Here is a 19,758-nt window from a genome sequence, read left to right on the forward strand (position 1 = left end):
CAGATGGACCAAGGATAGTGAAAAGGAAATTTCCACAAACACAGCAGGATGGCGACATCCCAGGAGACAGGCCCAGGCGAGCCCAGGAGAAGAGCATGAAGTTGTGCCATCACTGCAAGTGTACATAGATTGTTGTGCCGGAAGGGGAGGGTGCTTACCAAACTATTAGGGCTGGGGGCAGGCACCGGGAGGAGACTTAAGAGATAAGGGGTCAGAGAGCATGGAGAGGTTTTGGCATCATGCCAAAGTGTCCGGATTTTTATCTTGGGAAGCCCTTGGATTTTAGCCCATTTGTATCATCGAATTTTGATTTTTGAAAGACCAATAGGGCTGCAGAATGGATTTGGAGAAGATGAGGGGCAGAAGACTTTAGAAAACTAATTCAGGAGCCCAAAGGGATGTGGCAAGGGGCTAGCTAGGCCAGCCAAAGACGCTAGAGAGGAAGGGTTGGATTTGAGGCAAACCCACCGTCTCAAATGACTCCCATATGCCTGGTGTAGGCAGACCAGGTGGTGGGGTCGTTGGCTTACTTAATTTTGCGTCGTTACATTTTGCTTTCTTAAGTTCATGTTGTTAAATTGGTAATATTCAGTTGACATGTTTGAATACTGAGTCCAGAAAGTTATTTTCATTTTGGGCTAATAAAGAGCAAGATAATTTTTGTTCTTTAATTTATGGCTTCCACATATTTTTATTTTGTCATGATTTTTTTTCAAGGCAAAGTTTTTCATCAGTCTTTTAAAGTATTATACAACCAAATCACAGGCCGGGCACGGTGGCTCACGCCTGTAATCCCAGCACTATGGGAGGCCGAGGCAGGTAGATCACCTTGTCTAGGAAGAGCCAAACATCAGAGCAATCAACATCTACAGGCTTAGTGAAATCCAAGCACTTCATCATTAAATCACCAAAAACATAAGACACTACCATCATCATCATACCCACTTCAGGGGAGGAGCTCACTAGAACAGTTTACCTTGCCTGAGGCCCCACAACAATGCAGTGACAGGGTTGGTTTTGTCTGTCTGTTTGTTTTGAGATGGAGTCTTGCTCTGTTGCCCAGGCTGGAGTGCAGTGGCGCGGTCTCAGCTCACTGCAACCTCCGCCTCCCAGGTTCAAGCGATTCTCCTGCCTCAGCCTCCTGAGTAGCTGGGATTACGGGCGCCTGCCACCATGCCCAGCTAATATTTTTTATTTTTCGTAGAGAGAAGGGGTTTTGCCATGTTGGCAAGGCTGGTTTCGAACTCCACAGCGCTGGGATTACAGGTGTGAGCCACCATACCTGGCCAGGGCTGGAATTTAAACACAGGCATCGTCTGCCCTCAGGCCCTGTGATTGGAACCTTCCAGGGTTTTGAGTCAACTTCCTACTTCACCCCTGTGCCCAACCCTCTGGGCAGGCCAGCACTCATCCCCAGAGCCCTGCCACTGTGGGCCAGCAGGGGAAGCCTGGGCCTCCACGCATCAGCCCCCATGTTACAAGGAAATGAGCAAGGGGCAGTCTGTGCTGCCTGTTTTCTTCAAAGCAGCAGTGTGAGCCCCGCCAGCATCACTTAGAACTTGTGGGAAGTGACAAGCGATCAGGGGCCCCTGCACCTACTGAGTCTGGGGTGGGGCCCAGCAACCGCTCTCACAAGCCCTCTGGAGCCTGCTGATGCCACCGACATTTGAGAACCGCGTTGATTATGCTTTTGGTTTCTCTTTTGGCAGTTTGGATTTTTTGGATTATCTCGTTTGGTTTGGGATATTTAAAACACAACAAGGCTGGGCGCAGTGGCTCATACCTGTAATCCCAGCACTTAGGGAGGCCGAGGCGGGCAGATCACCTGAGGTCAAGAGTTCGAGACCAGCCAACACGGAGAAACCCCATGGTTAGCCAGGTGAGGTGGTGGGTGCCTGTAATCCCAGCTACTCGGGAGGCTGAGGTAGGAGAATTGCTTGAACCTGGGAGGCGGAGGCTGCAGTGAGCTGAGATTGCGCCACTGCACTCCAGCCTGGGCGACAGAGTAAGACTGTCTCAAAACAAAACAAACCACACACACACACACAAAAACAACAAAAACAACAACAACAAAAAACCCCACAAGCTGTAGGAGTTTGGGATAGAGATACAACTAAAGTCTCTAATACAGCTCCTGCTCGTTTCTGTCGACAGGTGAGCTTAGACTCCCGGGTGAGAGAAGTCATCAACAGAAACATGGTGGAGCCATCCCAACACATATTCGATGATGCTCAACTTCAGATTTACACCCTGATGCACAGAGACTCATATCCTCGATTCATGAACTCTGCTGTCTATAAGGACTTGCTTCAGTCCTTATCGGAGAAATCCATTGAAGCATAGGATTTTTCAAATATATTTATTATTAATAAAATAATAAAAGAACTCATGGGCTTCATCTAGCACAGGGAATTTAGAGGTTGTAGCATCTTCTGCTGGGGTAATACTCAGGCTCTTCTAATAAAAGATGATTCCTTCAAGAGACTGCTATATATTCACAATGTAAATTGCAGCCACCTTTAGTGATACTTTTGGGGAAAAAAAAAAGGGATATGGCTGTTGTAGAAAGATAGCGTATTTGCATTTACAGTAACAGTAGCATGTTGTCAGTGGCGAAGGCTACACAAAAGGCTCCTTGCTGCCCGGAGCAGGTACATCCGCCAGAGCAAAGGGAACCACTTTTGTTTTGCATGAATTTGGTAATTGATTACTCTCTCCCCAAAGAAAAGACATTCAGGTGTTTCTCAACGACCTCTTCCATCCATCAAGCTCGGTATGAATACTTCACTTACCAGTGCCATTACAGGACCCAAATTCACAGTTCATAAAGATGTGACCACTACATGTAAAAATAGCATTCCACTTGATCTTACAGTAGGTATGTATGTATGGAGATACATATGTGTGTGTGGATCTCTACATGGTTAATGTAAAGCACTGTGCTCTGAAGTGGATCAGTCTCAAGTGTCTGGTAACAGAAGCAGTGCTTAGAAAATTCTTTTGTTGAAAACAGTTACTGTTATTTTATTATCAGAATTTGCCAACCTAAAGAATGAATTTTAAAATTCATAACTTGGTCATGTTCACAACAAAACTGTCAAATAAGCATATTTCCATTTTTATTACTGAAAGAAACATGGGCATTTTCATTCTTTAAAGAAATAAAGCACAAGAATTTTACCTCAATCTTTATTTTTCCATATGTACATATTTGGGAAACAGAAGATTAAGAAAGTAGGGATATGTGCAGCGTATCTTTTAGCTCCCAGACTACGATTCTGTCCTTAGAGCCCACTGTTTTCATCATAGGTAAAAAGAATAACTTCTCACAGGTAAAAAGAACTTCATAACTTACAGGTAAAAATTCCGGTTGGTAGACCTAGACCGTTCTGAAGAAACCCATCTCTACATGGAACAGGAAACACACTCAAAATCCAGGACGCTCTGAGGAGTGGGAAAGACGCTACTTTGCAGGAGGCGGCACCGTGCTCCCGCCCTCGAGGGGGATGGCTTTCCTCTGGGTCCTTCTCCCTCCCTGGCCTCTCCATAGCCTGCCTGTATCTTCATGACTCCCCTCAGTCCCCAAATCCAAGCCCCTCTCCTTCATTCTCAGGAAACCATTTTACCTCCTACTCTACTATGCAAATTGTGTCCCTAAGCCCCTCAACTTCCCATGCAACCTATAAACACATACAGATCAGTGTCTATTCTCATCTCTCTCAGTCCAGTCCCAGAGAACCATGTGCTCTCTCCTTTTCGAGGTGTCAATCCCTTACATGTGCTTCTAAGTTTTCCAATCTCATTTCTTACTAAAGAAAAAGGGGCCGGGCGCGGTGGCTCAAGCCTGTAATCCCAGCACTTTGGGAGGCCAAGATGGGTGGATCACGAGGTCAGGAGATCGAGACCATCCTGGCTAACACAGTGAAACCCCGTCTCTACTAAAAAATACAAAAAAACTAGCCGGGCGAGGTGGCGGGCGCCTGTAGTCCCAGCTACTCGGGAGGCTGAGGCAGGAGAATGGCCTGAACCCAGGTGGCGGAGCTTGCAGTGAGCTGAGATCCGGCCACTGCACTCCAGCAAGGGGGACAGAGTGAGACTCCGTCTCAAAAAAAAAAAAAAAAAAAAGAAAAAGGATGTAATTGTGAATAAGACATAAGCCCTGCCCTCTAGTAGTTTACATTCAGTAAAAGCAAACAGACATGTCAGCAGCAACTCTGATATAGTAAGAACCACAGCTAGCGCTGCAGGAGTCATGAAGGGTTACAGAAAGATTCTGGTGGAGATGGCACCAAAGTCAAAATCCAGAGAAGAAGAAGAACGTGGATGTGTTGGAGGCAGGGAGGGAACTGGATGCGACGGTATTCACAACTGAGCGACCCCAAAGGAATCGACGTGCTGAGAACGAGGGAAGACACACATAAAAGGACATGTTGGAATCAGTTGGATGGAGGAATCTGGGTGGGTGAGTCTAGGCTGGCGTATTGATTTTGGGGTTTTTCAGCACATAGGCGAGTAAGATTGCCTGGAGAATTATGCATGAAAAGATAGCTGAGGGTAAATCATTGCAAGGATAGACAGAACCGAGAGCCCCAAAGGAGATTCAGGATTAGTCTCGTCAATACAGGTAAGAAGCAAGTCAGGGAATATGGAAACATGGCAGCAAATGCATGAGAGTGTCTTGAGGGGCAGTGGTGAACAGTGGTAAATGAAGACTCTTACATAGAGCTTTGTTCCAGCAATTTCTCCCCACCCTCCTGTATCACTGAGTTCACCTTGGCTTTTTCCCACACCGTAAGCACGCTTGATTTCCCGTTAAAAACAAACCTGTGTTCCACTGTAACGGCTGCCTCTTGTCGCCCCCTTTCTCATCAGACCTTTCACAATAGCCCACAGTTGCTGTCTCCATTTCCTCATCTCCCCATTCTCACCTTGAGCTGCTCCAGTGCCCTCAACTGCCCAAGGAGGCCTCTCCCCGCCAAGTCTACAGCGCAGTTTTCCCAGCCTGCTCAGTGGGCTGCTCAGCTCCTGAGATCATGGATGACTCCTTCCTTGAAACAGTACTTCCCTCAGCTTCTGAGGTGCTCTCCCAGTTCTCCATATTCTCTCTCTTCTTCGTTTCCTTCCCAGGCAGAAGAGCACAGCAGCTAAGGGCTTGGGTTCTGGAATCAGATTCTCAGACTCCCCTACTGACCATGTGGCAGTGGGAACTCAGGCTTTCTGGGTCTGCTTCCTCATCAGTGAAATTGAGGATAATAATGGTGCTAATTTCTGGTGTTGCTGAGGATTAAAGCCACTCCATGTACAATACAATGAGCACTTGCTACACATTAGTCACTGCTGTTATTACCGGGCCATTAAATGTGGTGGCCCCTAAGGCGTGGACTTGGGTTTCCTTTTCTTGCCAATCTGTATGTTCTCCCTTGGTCCTCATATTCCCTTGTTTAAAATACCTACCAACCTACTGACGGCTACCAAACTGGGATCCAGTCAAGACTTTCTCCTGGACTTGAGAATCAGCCCCCAGCTGGCCATCTCCACTGGTGTATCCCACAGAGGGTGAAACACACCAGCGCTTGGTTGTGACTCATGACCCCACTGCCTCCACACCCCAAGCCTGGCCCTGCCTGCAGCCCAGTGACCCAGCCAGTCACCTAAGTTCTTATCCAGTGGTAACTGTGACTCTTCCCTCCTTTTCTCTTCCCACACATAATCACCCAGCCTTGCCAATTTTACCTCCTATTTCTTACCTGTCTCTTTCTTTCTTCTGACCCCCATCATCTCTTATCTGCATCATTGCCAAAAGAGCTTCCCGGTCTCCTGCTTCTAGTCTCAGTCCATTCAAATCCATCTTTCAAATGCCTACAGGGTGGTCATTCTCACATAAATTTCTGTTTGTCACCATGCTTCCACTCCTTAACATCTTTCAGTAGTTCCTGATTGCCTGGAGTCAAATACCGAGTTCTTGGCCCAGCATAATAAGCAAGGCTCTCTGCAGTCAGGCTACTGCCTCCCTAGCTAGCCTCATTTCTGTTTTAGACTCTACAACATAGAAGTGTAGAAAAGGTGCATATGCCACTCAGACCTTCATGACTGTTCCTGAAAACTTGGTTTCTGCTGTCCCTTACCTGCTCCCTCTAAAGTTCCACTCTACCCAGCGAACTCCTATCATTTCTGTAAGATTTACCTCCTCCAAGAAACCTGACCTCCTAAGTCATACCTACATCCTGTGTTTGGGGGCCGTTTTTCAATGTTGCAGGAATATTCTGCACAATATTTATCATCTAAGTAATTATAAGTTGAGATTCTCATCTCAAAAAAAAAGCGATATATATATATGGGTGTGTGTGTGTGTGTGTGTGTGTATACAATGAAATATTAGCCATAAAAATAAGGAAATCCTGCCATATGTGACAGAATGGATGAATCAGGATAATGGACAAATCTTGAGGACATTGTGCTAAGTGAAAGAAAGACAAATACTGCATAAAATAGTTAAACTCATAGAAGCAGAGAGTAGAATGGTGGTTGCCAGGGGCTGGCGAGGGGGGAAGTAGGGAGCTGCTGTTCAATGGGTATAAAGTTTCAGTTATGTAAGGTAAGTGCTAGAGATCTGCTGTACAACATCGTGCTTATAAATATAAAAATTTGTTAAGTGGGTAGATCTCATGTTACCTGTTCTTAATAAAAAAATTGAAAAAGATGGACAGATCAGCAAAATATTAAGATAAGTCAGCCTGATATTAACCCATAACCTTAACACTCCCCCAGATCTCTTTTGCTTCTGCAGGTTAACTGGAAATCTTAGCAGTATTCTCATAGCTTTTGATGTTTTGTATCAGCTCTTTTATTTAACTCAAATATTCACCCAAAATAATTTAAGATTTTTTTTCACTTGCTTGTGACAGCAACCTGTTTCAAACTAGCTTAAACACAAAGGAAAATGTTTTCCCTTCATAAACAGGAAGTCTACAGTAGTTCTAGCTTCCACATGGCTGGATCCAGACCTCTGATATTATCAGGACTCTCTCCATCTCTCAGCTCCCCTCAGCTTCATCATACACAAAGGATCTCTGCGTGTAGTAGGCAAAAAGCTGCAGGGAGCCCCAAACGCAGCTCAAGCTGACTTAGCTGTCACTGTTCATACGGGAATCTCAAGGACGGTCATGGGGTAGGGGGGACACTGTGAATGAGACCCGCCGGAGTCATGTAGAGAGGAGAAGGGGCGAAATTGCCCCTAAATAAATTAGGAAAGTATTTGGGAACTAATGCTGAGTTCATTAATGAGTTCAGTAATGCTGAGACAGAAGCTATAGCTATCACAGTCCAAACTCCAGTGCTCTCAGTTTGTGCTTTTTTAATATCTGCTATACTTTCACATTGGCATTATCACACAAATAACGTTTATTTCAAAGTAGTTCAGTCATCCAAGTATAAAAACACTTGGACCAATTTAACCAGACTGTATGGGATAGCACATACGAAATGTGTCTCTTTGAAATCATGGCCATTAAGGGGAAAAATAAAAATAAGCTATCTTTATATAGCATCCAGGGAGAGGAATCAGAACAAGGTAAGTCACCTGAGATAGCTCCTTGTGCTTTCAATTTCCATCCTCCAGCTAGATAAACAAGTACAAGAGTACAGGACAAACAAGTACAAGAGTACACTGAAACTGTTGCATCACTTTGCAGAAATAAAGCACCAAAAGGGATCTCCCAATACTCTTAACTCCTTACATTCCTTATTTTAAAGTTGGAGTCTAGGCCGGGCGTGGTGGCTCAGGTCTGTAATCCCAGCACTTGGGTAGGCTGAGGCGGGTGGATCACCTGAGGTTGGGAGTTCGAGACCAGCCTGTCCAACATGGAGAAACCCCGTCTCTACTAAAAATACAAAATTAGCTGGGCGTGGAGGCACATGCCTGTAATCCCAACTACTCGGGAGGCTGAGGCAGGAGAACTACTTGAACCTGGGAGGTGGAGGTTGTAGTGAGCCGAGATCACGCCACTGCACTCCAGCCTGGGCAACAAGAGCAAAACTCCATCTCAAAAAAATAAAAAAATAAAAATAAAGTTGGAATCTAAAACATGACCAACCAGTAGTTATCCACTCTACCTCTGCAGGTCCCCAACCCATTTTTTTTTCTTTATATCTTAGCTCTTGAACAGTCAAGAACATCATGTAACACACTGACAAAGACATATCCAAGAAAAACTATTTCATGAGCACCTACTATATGATAGGCATTCTTCTGGATGCTAGAGACACAGCAGTGAACATATTTCCCACAAGAATTTAACTCTACCTCTACTAAGTAATAGCTATTGATTATCGAATATAGCCATGATTATAAACTGTTTTTTCCACTTTCCATATTGTGCAGACTATTCCTGCAACATTGAAAAACGGCCCCCAAACACAGGATGTAGGTATGACTTAGGAGGTCAGGTTACTTGGAGAAGGTAAATCTTACAGAAATGATAGGAGTTCGCTGGGTAGAGTGGAACTTTAGAGGGAGCAGGTAAGGGACAGCAGAAACCAAGTTTTCAGGAACAGTCATGAAGGTCTGAGTGGCATATGCATCTTTTCTACATATCTATGTTGTAGAGTCTAAAACAGAGTGAAATAGTAATACTTCACTATTACTTTTTATTGACTTCAACTTAAACATTGTTCAACATAATTCTTCCATTACTTCCGAGGAATTTGTAACTCTGTCAAACTCTGTAACTCTGTAACTCCGTCCTATTTCCCGTGAAGTAGTATCCTTAAGGTTGGTCCTTTGTTTTTCATATGTGACTTTTTTTGAGACAGAGTTTTGCTCTTGTTGCTCACGCTGGAGTGCACTGGTACTATATTGGCTCACTGCAACCTCCGCCTCCCAGATTCAAGCAATTCTCCTGCCTCAGCCTCCCAAGTAGCTGGGATTACAGGCATGTGCCACCATGCCCAGCTAATTTTGTATTTTTAGTAGAGACGGGGTTTCACCATGTTGGTCAGGCTGGTCCTAAACTCCTGACCTAAGGTGATCCACCTACCTCGGCCTCCTAAAGTGTTGAGATTACAGGCGTGAGTCACCGTGCCCGGCCTCATATGTGGCTTTCACTAGTAATTCAGTGATTATCCCCATCATGTTTCCCAGTGGGATATACAATTCCTTTCGAAAGGTTAATTTTCTACAACTAAATACAACTAAATGGGCACTAAATGGGAGGATCACTTGAGCCCAGGAGGTGGAGGTTGCAGTGAGCAGATTGTGCCACTGCACTTGTCAGGGTGAATAAGTGAGACCCTGTCTCCAAAAAATAACAGAGAAAAAAGAAATAAAGTCAATTCAAATCCACAAATTACAATTTGACCCACAAGGACCACTATGTAGCTATAAAAATTCAAAGTACAGCCTGTTATTTCTTTTGCTGTCTTATTAATACTTAAAATATTTGCCATTTGTAAGATTATATATAGGTTTAGATGACTGGGTGAATATAAATATTTCTGAATTTTTGCCACGGCTTAGCAAAATTTATAAACCCAATGCTCGTCATCACCCAGGTAAGCCAGAAAACCAAGATTGTTATTTTCTGCTTTCCCCAGGAGGGTTCTTCATTATTTGCCACTATATTTGTCTAATTCCTTTGCATGTTCATTTAACACTGTTACTTTGCCCTGTAAGTAAATATCACAAAACAATTACCCTTAATATTTACTTCCAATTACTTTACAAATGTCTAGTATTAGGCTGGGCATGGTGGCTCATGCCTGTAATCCCAGCACTTTGGGAGGCCGAGGGGGGTGGATCACCTGAGGTCAGGAGTTCGAGACCAGCCTGACCAACATGGTGAAACCCCGTTTCTACTAAAAAATGCAAAAATTAGCTGGGCATGGTGGTGGGCGCCTGTAATCCTAGCTACTTGGGAGGCTGAGGCAGGAGAATAGCTTGAACCTGGGAGGCATAGGTTGCAGTGAGCTGAGATTGCACCACTGCACTCCAGCCTGGGCGACAGAGCAAGACTCCGTCTCAAAAAAATAAGTAAATAAAATAAACTCCAGTATTTTCCAATAGCAAAACTCACTATTTGGTCTCTCACATTAAATTAAATATACACATGGGACGTGCTCACATATTTACTCAGAACCTGCCATTCCATCCATCACCAGAGGTCCAGGAAAAGATAAGAAAGACGATATGCTCTGTAGTGCTGCTGAATACTAGTTTTTACTGAAGACCAGGCTTCACTTAATTAAAACTGTACTTTAGAAATACCTTAGTAGTTGAAGGGAGAGCGGGTATGTGGTTAAACAAAAGGTAAAGCAAGCTTCAATGTCTAAATAAAATGACAAAACGTGATACATGTTTAACAACAAAAAAACTTTATTGAATTACAAATTTTAAAATGGATCACTTAATTTAAAAGTGAGATTATTTTATTCTGAAACTCATTATTTCAAAAATGTACTTTATTTTTGAAATAAAACAAAATCTTCAACTATGAACTGACAAAATAGAGGTTGAGTTGGTACCGGTGGGCCAATTCTTAACTAGGACATTTAAAAATGCTGCTTTCTGTATTACAACAAAATGATATGCAATAAGAAATTGGAAAAAGGGAGCAAAGGAGAGTGCAAAGCATGTACTGAGGTCTTTCTATGCGTGCCTGACAGAATGCAGATTCAGCATAAAATGTAGACTTTGCAACAGTGGCCTTTAAAGTATGCCAGAGCAAGTATACCCTAGGGAACCTATGTGAAAACAGTTTTTGTCTTACTCCAAACGAAAAAATGGTACACACTTTAACAAAAAGTAAAACTTAATTGTAAGATCTGTACTGTAAAGCTACTTGCTATAGCCCATATATTCAGTTTGTTCAACAATCTCACTCATTGACAGAAAAAGTCAGCAAATAAGACATGGGACAAAAATATTTTCTATCAATCTCCACATGAAAAGACCACAGCTTTAATGATTTATACAATCCTTAAGATTAATCCTTGGTCAGTATAGATTTCCAAATCAAAATCTAGTCATGAACTGTTTACAATAGCTATACTACACTAAGATGTTAAACATTTTCTTTCCAGTATGTCTTCCTAAGAGGGGAAAAAAATAGTGGGAAGTTTTCATCTTTGCCTATGAGGGGATTTATGAAAAGCCTTCTAAACTATAACAGTGTTCTTCTGCAAAACTAAAACACATTATAAAGTCAAACAGGTAAATTAATAGGAAAACCAAACTGATCTCAATAAAGTCTTGTTTCCAAAATCTATTAAGAACAAGTAATATACATGTACAAGAAATTACAAGAAATGATGATCACGGTTAGTTACAGATGCAAAATAATATCTAATATTCCAAGCTTGTGAACATAATAATTAAAATCAAATTCATAAGCTACCTCAAAATTATGTACACTTTAGATAAGCTGGTCAAGTATTATTTGAATACACACCATATTTGGTAAACCTAAAATTATATTACCTTTTCTCCTCCTTTAATATTTGCAGCTACATGCCAATATGAAAAAAAAAGTATTTTCATTTATGTATTAATAACAGAGAATAACAGAATTTCTACTGTGTATGTTTCACAGTGTAAAAGAAAAAAGTTAACATATATTTTCCTTTAAGAAAGAAAAAATATTGCCAAAAATTTAAGTGATATCAACTTACTTATAAAAACGGAAAAAATATGTTTTGAAACAGATACCATATAATTATTATATGGTCTCCCTACTGATCTGTAACTACAGAAGGCATTTAAAGGACGGGATGTTAGGTCAAAAACAAAGTCTAACCCAAGTTGCTTTAAAAATCTGATTTGCAGGAAAACTAGTTGCTTGGCCTAGTTTAAAGCTAATTACAAAATCCGTTTTCTTAATGGTCCAGATATTTTGCCAATTCTTCCAACTCAACAGAACTGTCAAAAAAGAAAAAATATTTTGTGAGACCTTTAAATACCAATCAGGTTCATTCCCCATTTAATACAGCATACACTTGACCCTGCTTTTAAAAAGGATGCATTTTTGAAAAAGATGCTGTATTTTTCACACATAATAATCACCTATCTTAAGTGCCTGACTTTCCCAGCTTAGAACTACTAGGAACATATAACTAAAGAACTTGTATAAAACAATTTCAGCATTTTTATTAAATGCCTCCTTATGTTTTTAAGGTTTAAAAAAAAAAAAATTCCAGCCGGGCGCGGTGGCTCAAGCCTGTAATCCCAGCACTTTGGGAGGCCAAGACGGGCGGATCACGAGGTCAGGAGATCGAGACCATCCTGGCTAACGTGATGAAACCCCGTCTCTACTAAAAATACAAAAAACTAGCCGGGTGAGGTGGCGGGCGCCTGTAGTCCCAGCTACTCGGGAGGCTGAGGCAGGAGAATGGCGTGAACCCGGGAGGCAGAGCTTGCAGTGAGCTGAGATCCGGCCACTGCACTCCAGCCTGGGCGACAGAGCAAGACTCCGTCTCAAAAAAAAAAAAAAAAAAAAAAAAAAAAAAAATTCCAAACTTGAACTTCTAAAATATGCCACCCTAGGCATCAGCTTTCTATCCTAAATTGAACTTTCTTAAATTCAATTAAGTACTATGTCAAAACTTGTGTCACAAACTGCATGTATTCAAAACAAACTGCATTGCACACCTCATCACCATAATAAAAATGATCCATCAGCCAGGCACGGTGGCTCACACCTGTAATCCCAGCACTTTGGGAGGCCGAGGTGGGCAGATCATGAGGTCAGGAGATCAAGACCATCCTGGCCAACATGGTGAAACCCTGTCTCTACTAAAACACAAAAAATTAGCCAGGCATGGTGGCGTGCACCTGTAGTCCCAGCTATTCGGGAGGCTGAGGCAGGGGAATCTCTTGAACCTGGGAGGTGGAGGTTGCAGTGAGCTGAGATCACGCCACTGCACTCTAGCCTGGAAAAAGAACAAGACTCTGTCTCAAAAAAAAAAAAAAAAAAAAAAGATCCATCATGCAAAACAAATCCAAGAGAACAGGCCAAATTTGCTCAACAGGATTGAAAAAGGTGAATGTCCCTCTCCTAGACCAATGACAACTTCTGCAACCTGAGATGGGTAGGAAATACTGTTTCAAACCATGAAGACACTTTCAATAGCAGTAATCTTTCCAGCTCAGAACTAAATCTTTGTACGTAATAAGGGTACTGGCCGGGCATGGTGGCTCACGCCTGTAATCCCAGCACTTTAGGAGGCCAAGGCAGGCAGATCACCTGAGGTCAGGAGTTCAAGAGCAGCCTGGCCAACATGGCGAAACTCTGTCTCTACCAAAAATACAAAAATTAGCTCAGCGTGGTGGCACGTTCCTGTGATCCCAGCTACTTGGGAGGCTGAGGCAGGAGAATCGCTTGAACCTGGGAGGTGAAGGAATGAGTGAGCTGAGATAGCGCCACTGCACTCCAGCCTGGGCAACAGAGTGAGGCTCTATCTCAAAAAAATTAATGAATAAATAAAATAGGTACTGGCCCCAACCCCTTAAAGTGGAGTTGAAGAAGCCAAATGGATATCCTCAATATGGTTTGGGACTCTGGCCCAAAGGGCTTCTAGTTCACTTCTGATTTTCAGAAAATGCTTTAAGCTAAGTGAATAAATCAAAATGAGCATTAAACTGAAAAGTCTATGTAAGTATAAATGAAAAAAAAAAAATCTTGTACAAACTTCAGAAAAACTAATAAAAATAGCCAGCATTTTTAGAACACCAACAATTATCAGGCACACTAAACATATTATTTCTACTCTTCATCACAATCCAAAATGTGGGTAGTATTTACATTTAATACATAAGAACAATATAGTTCAGTAATGGGAAGTGGCAAGGGAGTTCAAAATCAGTTTGCATGATTCCAAAGACTAAAAGACACATAAGCCTCCCAAACTCACACCCTTAACATCCCCATCTATAATAATAATTAAAATGTTTTTAGTACTGATGTGTATTTCTGCTCCCAAATTTAAATTTTATGCTTTTGTTTCAAAAAATCACTCAAGAATGAATCATTTAAATAATATAAACTTGCCTGTGTGGGACTAATTTCAAGAGCACACAGGCAATATGAAGGCTTAGTGAAAAGTGTACAAAACGACAGCAGTGCTCATCTGTAATTTCTAAAATAAACACTGAAATCATTGGGTCTGATTTCAACAAGGGGAAAAAATTTTTCCAAAATCAAACTCTATTAAAATAAGTAATAAATACATAGAGATTTTCTGAAGTACAAGAGTCAAAACTACTTAATGAATATAGTATAAATAGGTCGGTGATATAATAATTGAGCAGTTAAGATTCACTCCCCATTTCCTGTACCAAAACAAATAAAGGTGGTAAGGTCAAGTTAATACTCTTTTATTTCTAGTAGGGTAACAAGATAGTATATTCCATTACAAGTAGTCAGGGACTACAAGAGTACTAGATAGTGTGAGCATATCTGTATATATTTAGATATCTAGGCAGACCTATGAAAAGACCAGAAGAAATCATTCTATTATAAGTGAGTATAATATGAATCCAAGAGGGTCCATACCTTCCATCGATTTCCACATTCATTACAGACAACAAATGTTGTCATTGGTTCATCAGCACTACGGGTTTGTACCTGCAGCAAAATTAAATTAAATGTACTTTTTGCAGTACTATAAAAAAAACCCAACCCCAATAATGTTATACATAAATATATATAATATTTGATAAATATAATGGTACCACAATAAAATGAATAGAAGTCTAAAACAAGTTTAAATAAGCTAAATAATGTCAACAAAGCACACATTTCCAAACTTCATTTTCCTAAGTCCTTCTTTGTCTTTCCTGTTTAATATATGCCAGGTAAGTGGGAAAATCCTGTAAAGTCACACCTTATTTTTTTAATAAATAGCTAATAAATATTTTAAAAATTCACCAGTAAGTTATTTGGAATAAGGATCTCAAAAACAATTTCATCAGTAAGAAGCAAAGAAATGAATAAATTTAAACATATGTCAATATTCTCTTACAAATTAACAAGATGTAAAAATTAAGAGTATCTCAGTCTGACAAATACAACTGCAACAACCTTTCTAAAAGTTAGGCAGCATTCTCTGTAACCTAGAAACTTGTTATCTAATCTATTTCTAAGATGGCAATTAAAAACACAAAAATACAAAGGATGTTTAAAGAGTATAATTTTACAACAGCACAACACTAAAAACAAATATCCAACAGGGAAGTAATGACATAAAGTAAGAGTATATCCATTTGATTAAATATTACACAGCCAGTAAGATGCTTACAAAGGTTTTTGGTGTTTTTTTTTTTTAAACAAGAGGGAGAGAACTCCAGATGTGTTTGGTTTCTTCAAGCATTTGTTCAGCAAGATTAAAAGTTAAAAATGGCACCAAACAAGAAATAATCAGTGACCAGCAATTTAAGCATATAGCAAAGGACCTGAGATTTTGGGAAATGCCAGAAAAGAATCAAAAAATCAAAATTGGCCAGGCATGGTGGCTCACGTCCGTAATTCTAGCACTTTGGGAGGCTGAGGCAGGTGGATCACTTGAGGTCAGGAGTTCGAGACCAGCCTGGCCAACACAGTGAAACCCCGTCTCTACCAAAAATACAAAAATTAGCCAGGTGTGGTGGTGGGCACCTGATTACCCAGCTACTCGGGAGGCTGAGGCAGGAGAATAACTTGAACCAATGAGGCAGAGGCTGCAGTGAGCCGAGGTCACACCACTGCACTCCAGCCTAACGACAGAGCGAGATTCCATTTCAAAAAAAAAAGTTCAAGTTGAACTATGCTGTGGATAAGAGGGCACCACATTAACCATAGCACTACAGACGACTTGAAACATTTTTATGACCTTTCAGATTCTGATTCCAATCTTTATGATGAAGATAGCAAGCAATGAATCAAAAGAAAATATAGAAGAAAAAACTGCAGACTAAAAAAGCAATAGATTCAAAAAAATCTAGTTGAGAAAAAGAAATCAAGAAAGCTAATCAAAAGGATTCTGAAAATAAAACTGATATAGATAATTCTGAAATAATTAAAAAAATGAAAACCATGTAAATCTAAGATAGCTCCCAACATAAGTCCAAAGAAGGACAGCAAAAAATTTACACAAAAAAGTACAAAAGAGAAAAAAAACATTATTCAACATACTATCAACTCTTCTTTCAAAGAAAAATGAAGGACATTAGACTCAGGCACCTCTGCTGTGAACTCTCCCAAGATCAAGTGTTCTAAGACAAGAAGATAAATGCAACCAGTGGTTCATCAGTGCCGCAACAAGCGGCAGTGATGGTTATGAAAACTCAACAGACAGTAAAATGCTTGACAAAGATGCTCTGAAGGAAGATTTAGAAAGTGTTAGTAAAACACGAAGTGATGAGGAATCTAAAAATGAAATTACAAGTGTTGGGAGAGCTTCAGGTGATGATGACAATGGAAGTGGTGATGATGAAGATGAAGAGGAGGATGACGAGAATGGTGAGGATGATGGTGAAAGTGACAGCAGCCCTAATCTTGCAAGGGGTAAAGGAAATATAGAAACTAGTTCTGCAAATGAAGATGATACGGCAGATTTGTTTCCAGAAGAAGCTAGTTTTGGGCATACTTGGAGAGAATCAGATAAACCTGCTCCTCATGCTGATGACATTACACATCAATTAGCAGTTTGCAACATGGACTTGGATAGATTAAAGGCAAAAGATTTGCTGGCTCTGTTCAATTGATTTAAACCCAAAGGAAGTGTTATATTTCCTGTAAAAATACATTCTTCAGAGTTTGGAAAGGAGAGGGTGAAAGAAGAGCAAGTCTGAGGACCAGTAGAGCTATTAAGTGTTCCTGAAGATGCCCCAGAAAAGGACTGAACCTCTACAGAAAAACTGAGAGATTATTAATTCAAATGACTGAAGTACTATTATGCAGTGGTAGACTGTGATTCTCCTGAAACAGCCAGTAAAATTTATGAGGATTGTGGTGGCCTGGAATTCGAAAGTAGTTGTTCTTTCACAGATCTAAGGTTTATACCAGTTGATACTACTTTTGATGATGAGCCCAAGGACGCGGACTCAGAGGTATATTTAACAGCATATAAACCAAAATATATCACATCTGCTGCAATGGGAACATCAATGGTGGAAATCACTTGGGATGAGACTGATCATGAAAGAATTACAACACTCAACAGGAAGTTTAAAAAGGAAGAGCTTTTGGACATGGATTTTCAAGACTACTTAGCTTCCTCTAGCAAAAATGAAGAGGAGATAGAAGAGGAGCTACAAGGTGATGACCAAGTCAATGCAGAAGAAGATAGGAAAATAAGAAAAGTCAGAAGAACGATGAAAAACAAATCACTAAATATAGGCAACTCTTGCAGGTTATTCAAGAAAAAGAAAAGAAAGACAAAGAAAATGATATGGAAATGGAAATGAAGTGGGTTCCAGGTCTTAAAGAAAGTGCAAAAAGATGGTCAAGAACAAATTGGAAGGAAAGGATAAACTGACGCCTTAGGAACAATTTTTAGAGAAGAAGAAAGAGAAAAAAAGACAGAAAGAAAAAGAAGACTCTTGTTGAAGAGGCCAGTGAAAATTAACTTCCCTCTGATGTTGATACGAATGAGTGGTACTTTGCTAAAGAAGTTTAAAAAAATTGGTATAAAGAAACAAGTGGATAAAATCTGCAAAAGACGGCACATCTCCAGAAGAAGAAACTAAAATAGACAAAAGGCTGAAATGGCTTTCTTCATTGGATGAGGAGGAGCAAAGTTAGAAACACTTCAATTACAAGATTGTGGAGCATCAGAACCTGAACAAAAAGAAGAAAAAGCAGCTCATGAAAAAAAAGAAATTATTAGAGGATGACTTTTAGGTAAATATTAGCAATGCACGGTTTCAGGCAATGTACACTTCCCACATGTTCAATTTGCATCCCTCAGATCCCAGTTTCAAGAAAACAAAAGCTATGGAAAAAGTCCTCGAGGAGAAAGCCCAGCAAAGAGAACGGAAAAAACAAGAACTCAGGCAATAAGGAAAAAAGAGGGCCGCGCACGGTGGCTCATGCCTATAATCCCAGCACTTCGGGAGGCCAAGGTGGGTAGATCACCTGAGGTCAGGAGTTTGAGACCAGCCTGGTCAACATGGTGAAACCCCGTCTCTACTGAAAATACAAGAAAATTAGTCAGGCATGGTGGCGGGCACCTGTAATCTCAGCTACTTGGGAGGCTGAGGCAGGAGAATCATTTGAATCAGGGAGGCAGAGGTTGCAGTGAAGTCCACTGATCCTGCCTTGTCAATGTTTATTAAATCTATAAAAACCAAAACAGAGCAGTTTCAAGCAAGAAAAAAAAAAAGTCAAATACCTAGATGTTATTTCTTTTTGAATTGAAAACATCTAAAATATACAGAAAGAGTAGCAGAAGCATTTATTGGGAACAAAGCTACCTTCAATAATATGAATAAAATCTTATTTTGAACACAGTAAAATTTTTCTTCATAAATAGTTGTTCTTAATTGTGGATGACAAATTTGTATTGTATATTCCTACAGATCAGTCATAATTAGATCAAATTACCTGAATTGTAGGGTTTATAAAATGTTTACATTTTATGAAGTTCAATTCTAACTAGTGGAAGGTTACTCTAGCTTTTGTTTTTTTTTGGGGGGGAGCGGGGGCCGGGAGGATGGAGTTTCATTCTTGTCACCCAGGCTGGACGGCAATGGCGTGATCTTGGCTCACTACAACCTCCACTTCCTGGGTTCAAGCAATTCTCCTGCCTCAGCCTCCTAAGTAGCTGGGATTACAGGCATGTGCCAACACGCCTGCCTAATTTTTTGTATTTTTAGTAGAGATGGGGGTTTCACCATGTTGGCGAGGATGGTCTCAAAATCCTGACCTTAGGTGATCCGCCTGCCTCAGCCTCCCAAAGCGTTGGGATTCCAGACTTGAGCCACCGTGCCTAGCCTACTCCAGCGTTTTAAAAGGCTGTTTACAATTCTATGTGAAAATAGAGCAGTATCTACTCTTAAGTTTGTTTAAAGGTTAGGGATAATTTGAAATATATATATATATAAAATACGTTAACTTCTCTGGGAGCGGGAGGCAGATTTAAATAGCTATTAAAATAATTTATTTTTCGCTGGCCGGGAGCGGTGGCTCACGCCTGTAATCCCAGCACTTTGGGAGGCCGAGGCAGGTGGATCACAAGCTCAGGAGATCAAGACCATCCTGGTTAACATGGTGAAACCCTGTCTCTACAAAAAATGTAAAAAATTAGCTGGGTGCGGTGGCGGGCACCTATAGTCCCAGCTACTTGGGAGGCTGAGGCAGGAGAATGGTGTGAACCTGAGAGGCGGAGCTTGCAGTGAGCCGAGATCACGCCATGGCACTCCAACCTGGGTGACAGAGCAAGACTGTCTCAAAAAATAAAATAAAATAAAATAATAATAATTTATTTTTTTAGCCATAAAGGATGGAAGTCAAGAACTTTTTATCATGTTAAGTATAGTTTATGAAATTAATTTGTAAATAAAAGAGCAAAGTATTTTTAATTTTTGTATAGCATTGATTTATTTCATTTTATACATCTCAAATAAACTATTATCTGGAAAATTTTTTAAAAAGAGGAAAATGCGGCCAGGCGCAGTGGCTCACGCCTGTAATCCCAGCACTTTGGGAGGCCGAGGCAGGTGGATCACGAGCTCAGGAGATCGAGACCATCCTGGCTAACATGGTGAAACCCTGTCTCTACAAAAAATGT

General features: G+C 40.8%; 2 protein-coding genes and 1 pseudogene across 5 annotated transcripts in view; 2 read left to right on the top strand and 1 right to left on the bottom strand.

The window, feature by feature from the left end:
* Positions 1-3,184, top strand: part of RGS20 (regulator of G protein signaling 20) — an 80,350-nt gene extending 77,166 nt beyond the window's left edge. For all 3 annotated transcript variants that reach the window (XM_028852673.2, XM_015145376.3, XM_015145374.3), the window contains one exon: positions 2,155-3,184. In XM_028852673.2, coding sequence (XP_028708506.1) covers positions 2,155-2,343 — 189 coding nt within the window. In that variant the 3' untranslated portion in view covers positions 2,344-3,184. The remainder of the gene's footprint in view (positions 1-2,154) is intronic.
* Positions 3,185-10,351: 7,167 nt separating this feature from the next.
* Positions 10,352-19,758, bottom strand: part of TCEA1 (transcription elongation factor A1) — a 59,668-nt gene continuing 50,261 nt past the window's right edge. The window contains exons 8-9 of one of the 2 annotated variants that reach the window (XM_015145362.3): positions 14,544-14,615; positions 10,352-11,911 (exon numbers count right to left, since the gene is read on the bottom strand). In XM_015145362.3, coding sequence (XP_015000848.1) covers positions 11,903-11,911; positions 14,544-14,615 — 81 coding nt within the window. In that variant the 3' untranslated portion in view covers positions 10,352-11,902. The remainder of the gene's footprint in view (positions 11,912-14,543; positions 14,616-19,758) is intronic. The other variant, NM_001260708.1, reaches the window with a different exon arrangement.
* LOC100425702 (ESF1 homolog pseudogene) lies at positions 16,220-17,707 on the top strand (annotated as a pseudogene).

The sequence above is a fragment of the Macaca mulatta genome, chromosome 8, assembly GCF_049350105.2.
Source record: "Macaca mulatta isolate MMU2019108-1 chromosome 8, T2T-MMU8v2.0, whole genome shotgun sequence".
NCBI lineage: Eukaryota > Metazoa > Chordata > Mammalia > Primates > Cercopithecidae > Macaca > Macaca mulatta.